The sequence below is a fragment of the Trachymyrmex septentrionalis genome, unplaced genomic scaffold (assembly GCF_001594115.1).
Source record: "Trachymyrmex septentrionalis isolate Tsep2-gDNA-1 unplaced genomic scaffold, Tsep1.0 scaffold11, whole genome shotgun sequence".
NCBI classification, from domain to species: Eukaryota; Metazoa; Arthropoda; class Insecta; order Hymenoptera; family Formicidae; genus Trachymyrmex; species Trachymyrmex septentrionalis.
The window spans coordinates 6030270-6038380 of record NW_017304228.1 but is presented as its reverse complement, the minus strand read 5'-3'; the positions used below and the strand labels follow the sequence as shown (position 1 = coordinate 6038380).

Genomic DNA, 8111 nt, shown 5'->3' with positions numbered 1-8111 from the left:
TGATATATATATATATATATATGTTACATATTAAATTTTAAGGAGTATGTACACTACTTCAGTTGTAAAGAACAGACCTCCAAGGGGAACATTTTCTTTCTTACTCTTTAATCCTTTAACTGTACCAATGGAATACATATTTGATATACTAGATACTTGAATATAAAAAATATGAAAAATATGGTTACATCTGCATTTTGAGATATGTTTTAGTTAATTGTTCACAATGCTCATTTGTTTTTATTTAATCATAAGGATGTAATAACATCAATAAGTAGTGACACTATGTGTATGTGAATTTATTATCCAAGTGACATAAAGGTATACATAAACTTATATCCAAGTTACATAAAGACTTGGATTCTTTTACAGTAGTTGGATGAGTGTAAAAGTTTGTGCCAGATTACAAAAAATTTTTATGCAAGTTTAGAACACAATATTTTACTCATATTAACAATTGTGTTGTTTAATAGAATAAAATTTCAACTTTAAGAATCTGTTTTTTTTAATTATACAATGATTTTTAACAGAGTTGTAAGCAATGAGATCAAAGTGAAAATGTTTTTTCACTGACTTTTGGAATCATAATCTTGTATGTCAAGGTCAAGATGTTTGAAGATTTGTAAAAATTAAAATAACAGGAACAACCTCAAAACGTCTTGATTTTGACAAATGTTACCAAGGTCATAATCCTGAACAATATTTGAAAAGTTTTATCAGTTGGACACTATAGATAATACTATAATACTAATGATATTGTAATTTTCAAGCCTTAGAACTCAAAAAGTAGTTAATGGAAAAATATTTCGTTATAGTATTTTGAAAAGTTCTTGCGAGATCTACAAGAATATACAATAAAAAAAAAGATTTCCATTAAAAAAAAAATAAAACTTTGACCCAACCTTGCGATGCCAAAGGTTTTGACATGTAAAAATGATAAGATCAATAAAAAGGTCTTTTTAAACTTTACAACTCTTGTCTGAAACACTTTTCTATAAAATTTATATTTTGCGAGATATTTAGGAGTTCTGATACTTTTGCCTCATCCTGTATGTATATGTGGGTGTATGTACATACAGATTAAAGGTTTGTTTGCGTCGCACGTTCCAGCATGCTCCAATGTACTCTTGCTATAGCAATAAGTGCGTTAGAATGAGTAAATGCTATAAGAACATTTTAAAGCAGTTAGACATTTATGCGACGCGAATAAACCTTGAATCTTCATGGCTGTAATAATGTTGAAATGAATTATTGCAACTGGGAAGAAGGCAAGACCACATATATGAGAGAGTGAAATATTCATCTTCCTTGGTAAAACGTTGGTACAACTATATTAAGATTTACTTGTATATAGTGAAATAATCATGTAAAGTAAAACATGTTTTTGATGAGAATAATCTCATATTCTTGTCTAAATTTTATAAATAATTATAAGAAATTACTGCAAGAGTGTTACAAGCGTCACGCAACACATGTTGCATAGAACACATCTTTAGATATACATATAATATAAAAATGAAACATATATTTATCTAACAGTTTAAATATATTTCAGTATACATATTGTAGCAGAAACACCAAAGAATATTTTATATTTATTTAAATTTGCAATTATAAATATTATTTATAAATATAACAATGTGAGCATAAAAGATTAGTCAGTGCATATGAAATATTCCAATACTGTACAGTTAAAGGATTATTACGTAATCGTTGCAAAAATATAAGCTGATGGATACTTAACAGGATCTGTGGGATGAGGCTAGTAAATATCCTCTTCACGGAACATTGAAAGACGCGCCGTCATATGTATTTTCGTGTATTAATTCGAATGCAGAGATAGAAGAATTGCGGGATGAAACGAGACGTCTCTGTGATATAAAACCTTTTTGTTCGGTATTAAAAGTTATAGAACGAGAAGGTATAAAAAGTGATAGGAATTTAGACTCGCAAATTGGCGTTCTAATCGGTAAGGGATTGCACGAGTTCGCTGCCCTGAAGAATTCCGAGGTCAACGACTTCAGATGGAAGATGCGGCTCCTGGGAGACGATGTAGCGTTAAATAGACAGAAAAGATGCTGGACGGAAAAAGTGCATTATCAGTTTCCTTCGAGGATAGCACCGACGTTTACCGTACCTAAAAATATTGAGAGCCGTTTGAAGGATGGAAATATCGTTTTAGTCACTAAATTCGAAAAGTCAGAGGTAAGGCAAAATTATTTCCGCCGAAGAAAGAAAATATCGAAGAAGGAAATATTCGAATAAATTCTCATAAAAAGTGATATTGTTTTGTAGGTTGCGTTTACCTTTCAAATAGTACATACTACTACACCTCCTGAACTGATCGAGGCAATCCTGAACAAAAGGGCAAATACTCTTAAAACTCGCGGCGAACAACCAAACGATTTTACGTTGAAGGTTTGCGGACAGGAAGAGTATTTAATTGGCGATAATATTCCGCTTATACAATTTTGTTATATTCAAGATTGTCTAGCGAAAGACATCATGCCTACGCTGGTTACGCTCAGCAAACAGAGTGTACCTGTGGACCAAGATAGCGCCTTCGACAATCCGGACGTGGATACGTTGCAACGTACGAAACCATCGTCCTCTACGTTAACGTTACGTAAAAAGGGCAAGCATATCTCAGCGTGGAAAATTGAAGAACCTTTTGTCTTCACCGTAAATGGAATTTCTCGCCTTAACTGTGATGCTGCACATCGTACTGTGGAGGTATGTTTCAATTTCTTTGATATTTCTTTAAAATAAAATTATTTGAGATTTGTGTAACTTTTGTTCCTTGTTTCTTTTGTACATATAGATTGGATTGCAAGCTGGCCTTTTTCACGGTGGAAAATCCCTCTGCGAAAGTCAGAAAACCAAAGAAATTATTGTAAGTTCCGACGGTAGCTGCGAATGGGAAGAGACTCTTAAATTCGACATTAAAGTGAGGGATATACCGCGAATGGCACGGCTGTGTTTTGTATTATATGAGATCAGTAAAACTGCGAAGGGTTTAAAGAGTAGGAGACTGATTAGGGATTCGAAGCAGGAGCTCTTCATAAATCCTTTATGTTGGGCGAATACGACAATATATGATTTTAAGTCACAATTAAAAACGGGTGCTATGACATTATATACATGGACATATGCGGAGGACATACAAAATGATGATTTGCTTCATCCCCTTGGGACAGTAGTGTCCAATCCACATATAGATAGGGCAGCTGCTCTCATGTTAACATTTCCAAAGTAATTATTTTTTTTATTTATAAAATAAGAATACTGCGTTACATTACGCGTCACAACTGCTTTTATTATTTTATAGTTATGGAAAAGATCAATGTGTCTTATATCCTACTCCGGAAAAAATGGTAGAATATGCCCAAACACTGCGAGAACAATCTAACGAGCGCTTAGCTAAAGATGAATTAAATCAGGAGTCTGATGTTGGTAGTCAACAATTGGAACAATTGAGATTACTAGCCGACAGGGATCCGCTGCACGAATTACATGAACAAGAGAAGAAGACGATGTGGACGTTGAGGCATCATTGTTTTCGCGAAATCCCGACGCTTTTGGCTAAACTGTTACAATGCGTTGAGTGGAACGATCACAGGTAAGAAATTAATTGATTAATTGCTTATAAAGTTGTTACGAAAGGTAACAAACAGATTAAGACTCGTGAACCTTTGTAGAGAAGTTGCAGAGGCCACAGCGCTTATACAACAATGGCCGAAACTGCCAGTAGAGAAAGCGTTGGAGTTATTAGACTACGCTTACGCTGATCAAAATGTTAGAAATTTCGCTGTTCGTTGTTTAAGAGACGTAACAGACGACGATCTCAGTCTCTACCTGTTGCAGCTGGCTCAAGCCTTAAAACATGAGAATTATTTGGCATGTCCTTTGACAGAGTTTCTCTTAAAACGGGCACTTAATAATCAGAGGATAGGACACTTTTTATTTTGGCATCTCAGGTTAGAGGCAACAGAGTTTGCATGCATTTTATTTGCTTATTATAATTTAAAATCTCTTTTAGTATTATTATATGTATTAGTTTATTGTTCTAAAAATAAATTACACTCATCTCATTTTTTATTGAAAACTTAATTGTTTAATCAATTAGGCATTTATAAACCGAGGTACATGTGAGGTGACAATCGAGATTAAATAATTAGTCGATCGCTTTACATGAAACCTCACAGCTTTATCATTATGCCTTACACTTTGAATTAATTCACTGGTCATTTCTTGAAAATTAGATCAGAAATGCAGGTTGGCGCAGTGTCCGTTCGTTTCGGTCTCATATTGGAAGCATATTGCAGAGGAAGCCAACAGCACATGTTATCGTTATTTAAACAGATGAAGTGCTTGGAGAAACTGAGGAGTGTTTCGCAGCAAGTGAAGCAGAAGAAGGATCGTAAGGCTGCCCTTCAGGGCTTTCAGGACATCATCCTGGAACCGCACTGCCAGGAGGCGATATCTGATGTCCTTAATCCCCTTGATCCGAGTTTCAGATGGAATCGCATCAAGTGAGTTTACCATTTTCACTTGTTGAATATGTTATTTTTCACATTTCCTATATCATCTTGTTTTCGTTTTATCAGAGTCGAAAAATGCCGATTAATGGATAGCAAAATGCGTCCGCTCTGGTTAGTTTTCGAGAATAGTGATCCTTTTGGCGAAGATATTTACTTAATTCTCAAACACGGAGATGACTTGAGACAAGACATGCTGACACTCCAGATGCTACGTATTATGGACAAGCTCTGGAAGAAGGAGGGCTTGGATTTACGTATGAATCCATACGGTTGCATATCTACGGAGAACAGAGTCGGGATGATAGAAGTGGTACTAAATGCGGAAACAATTGCGAATATTCAGAAGGAAAAGGGTACATTTTCTGCAACGGCGGCCTTCAGGTGAGTAGAAAGTGAAAATACAAAATATAATTCAACAAATATATGTCAGTGAGACTTCTTCACAATTTCTTTGTATTTACAGGAGAGGTTCCTTATTAGCTTGGTTGAAGGATCACAACCACACGGAAGCGGCGTTGAACAAAGCGATCGAGGAATTTACTTTGAGTTGCGCGGGTTATTGCGTAGCGACGTACGTTTTAGGGATAGCCGATAGACATTCTGACAATATAATGGTTAAGAAGACTGGGCAATTGTTTCACGTCGATTTTGGTCACATTTTGGGTCACTTTAAGGAGAAATTCGGATTCAGACGCGAACGAGTACCCTTCGTTCTGACCAATGATTTCGTACATGTCATAAATAAAGGTCAAACGAAAAAAGGGCACGCTGCCGAGTTTCAAAGATTTCAGAATCATTGCGAGCAAGCCTTTTTAGTTCTACGCCAACATGGAGGACTTATATTGTCTCTGTTTGCCATGATGATATCTACCGGCCTGCCTGAACTCTCGTCGGAGAAAGATCTGAATTATCTTAGAGATACCTTGGTACAATAGTCATTAAATTATACATTAATATATCCAATTAAGTATAATGAGATACATTCAAATACATTTAAATACGTTTACAGGTCCTAGAAATGTCTGAAGGCGAGGCACAAAAGCATTTTAGGAGTAAATTCGACGAGGCTCTCTGCAATTCGTGGAAAACGTCGTTGAATTGGGCGTCGCATAATATGTCCAAGAACAATAAGACTACATAAATAGCAACAATTATCATAATGTGAGAGATTCTACGCACCTAAAAATACTGTCACATGACGTCATCGAACGTTACATCGCATTACAAAATGTAATGTTAAGACGTTGTGACACATCTGACAAGCACATCGTGTTTTGGCTGCTTGTCCGAGACTGGAGGATTGCAAACAAATAAAGCTGTCGTTTCCGACAGATGTCGTCAGGATTGAAAATCGACGGCCGTAACCAGTATTTGAGACTGTATAAAACGATCATTGCTGTTGATATCAGCAAACTCGTACTATCGAATGATGATTTAGTAAAATGATTTCTCGAGACTCGGATACATTCGTACGGTTTTAGAGCTCTACTTTGTGCAGCACAAGCAGTGTCTATGTTCAATATGATAGTACTTTTCTTAATTATGGACAATATTAAACAAGAAATTTTCTCTTTGATTTAAAATTAATTTAAAACATTTAGAATTCCATCGATTGAATTTAAATTTTAATTTGTATTAAAGTCTAAGATTATTTTCATTTTTTTAGATAATTAAACCTTATTAAGATGTGAGATATCATTCTAAAATCAACATTTATCACGAAAGCTTGTGATGATATACATGAGAATATTACTTGCTACAATAAACCGCTAAATATCTCTACTGTCTCGTTAACATAAAAAAACCGACCTTAGTTTTACACGAAATAGAGACATTTGCTATACTCGATTTATCACAAATATAATACGAAAAGGCATACGCCATACGCCGCAACGTTTAATTAAAACAGGGTTGTTAGCGGAAAATCTGTGAAAGCTAAGAGAATTAAAAAAAAATAGAAGATCAAGAAAAACCGAAGAAACCGGGAAAAATCAGGGAATCAAGGAATTTATTAACCTAAGATAAAAATAAATTACTGTTATACCAATTCTAATTTTTAAATTTTGCTTTTTAAAAATGATTAAATAGAATTAAAAACATTTTTTTAAAGCATTGTAAATATTTTTTTAGAATTTTTAATTTTGCAGTTAGCATTTGCAGAAAGTCATTAACGCACATTGTTAAAAAGAAAAAAACTTGTAAAAGTCAAAATATGTATGTATTAATGACATTTTATAAATCATTTCTAATTAAAATTAATTAAAATGATAATTAGATCGTAGTGTTTAGTGAGATGATTAAATCTCTATAAGAGAGCAATGTGTAAAATAAAGATAAAATATGCTGTTTTCCGTAATTCATTTGTTTTTTGACTCGTCGTAGTCATATTGTAAGTCGTATCGTATTGTTATTTATGTTTGTAACTTGTTTCTTAAGGTAAATAATTCTTTGATTTATTTTGTATGTATTATAATTATGATCTCTTTATAGAAAAGTACATGTAATACACAAAATGTATATACAATCTAATACATGATAAAAAGTGAGTTTATGATATAATTATAGATTATAAATATATTATGAAAAATCTTTGTTTACGGTTGTTTTTTAACGTGACAAGAAATTTATTTTTCATTGATTTGCAGTTAATCGTTGTTCTAATTCATGTCTGTGTTTTTTCTTGTCACAAATTAATTTAGTATCGCTATAGCAAAGAGACTCATTTTTAAGAATTTTAGTTGTTAACCAAGTTTAAATATATTGGTCTTCTATATATAGAATCACTTTATTCAGATTTCTTTTAAGCTTTAGTCAGAGAATTTGTTTTAAAGGTAACTTCAGGAAAATTGGAAAATATTAGAAAATTTTCTTTTGTTTCGCTAACAATCCTGTAAAAAGAGGTCGAAAGGATTCGATGATCATTTAGATAACAGATGATGACGGTTTATTCCGTACCATTGGCAATGACAGTGTGATAATTAAAAGCAATATCTATTTTGCGAAATTGCCCAAAACGATACCGATAAAGGTGTTACGACCAAAACGATCAATTTAGGATGATCTCAATTTTGAAATAATCGAATGTTACAATTTGATGCCTATTGCAAAAAATCTGAGTGGTTGTACGCGCGTGCGAAAAATCAAATTTTATAATGTAAATAAATATTGATTGCGATTTCCAAAATCGGTTTTTGTTTTTGGCGGATTGTATATCCAGAGGATGTGAAAAGATCTCACAAGTTAATTAGGTTTTAGAACGTTGTACTTTTTCGTCCTTTCCTTCGTCCCTGAGATCTTGCCAACTGACTAATTGATATGATACGTCAAAATTTTTATATTTATTGTTAATTTTTGAAAAAATTCATGAGTGTCTGAAACTATGGTTTAGGATTTTTCACATAAGCACAAAGGATCTATCTTTGAACAAATCGTATTTCAAAAGTGCGTTTGCAGTTCCAGTTCTCCTCTTGTTAGTAAAGATCGAAATAGGTTTTATAACTCACAGTCAATATAACTACACTGAGTGCGCGTGAAAATTTCCTAAAGGTTACGTAATTTTTGATTGTGTCG

At 33.5% G+C, this 8111-nt stretch overlaps 2 protein-coding genes across 3 annotated transcripts in view; both read left to right on the top strand.

Moving 5' to 3' along the window:
• LOC108750446 (phosphatidylinositol 4,5-bisphosphate 3-kinase catalytic subunit delta isoform) overlaps window positions 1–5702 on the top strand; it is a 6936-nt gene extending 1234 nt beyond the window's left edge. The window contains exons 2-10 of the mRNA XM_018489885.1: window positions 1747–2205; window positions 2296–2733; window positions 2822–3252; window positions 3329–3619; window positions 3699–3977; window positions 4263–4532; window positions 4608–4922; window positions 5005–5467; window positions 5551–5702. Of these exons, the coding sequence (XP_018345387.1) occupies window positions 1747–2205; window positions 2296–2733; window positions 2822–3252; window positions 3329–3619; window positions 3699–3977; window positions 4263–4532; window positions 4608–4922; window positions 5005–5467; window positions 5551–5682 (3078 nt within the window). The 3' untranslated portion in view covers window positions 5683–5702. The remainder of the gene's footprint in view (window positions 1–1746; window positions 2206–2295; window positions 2734–2821; window positions 3253–3328; window positions 3620–3698; window positions 3978–4262; window positions 4533–4607; window positions 4923–5004; window positions 5468–5550) is intronic.
• Window positions 5703–5864: 162 nt separating this feature from the next.
• LOC108750452 (protein white) overlaps window positions 5865–8111 on the top strand; it is a 10044-nt gene continuing 7797 nt past the window's right edge. The window contains exon 1 of one of the 2 annotated variants that reach the window (XM_018489916.1): window positions 5865–5978. In XM_018489916.1, the coding sequence (XP_018345418.1) occupies window positions 5874–5978 (105 nt within the window). In that variant the 5' untranslated portion in view covers window positions 5865–5873. Of the gene's footprint in view, window positions 5979–7270; window positions 8088–8111 lie in introns of those variants that run through there. The other variant, XM_018489908.1, reaches the window with a different exon arrangement.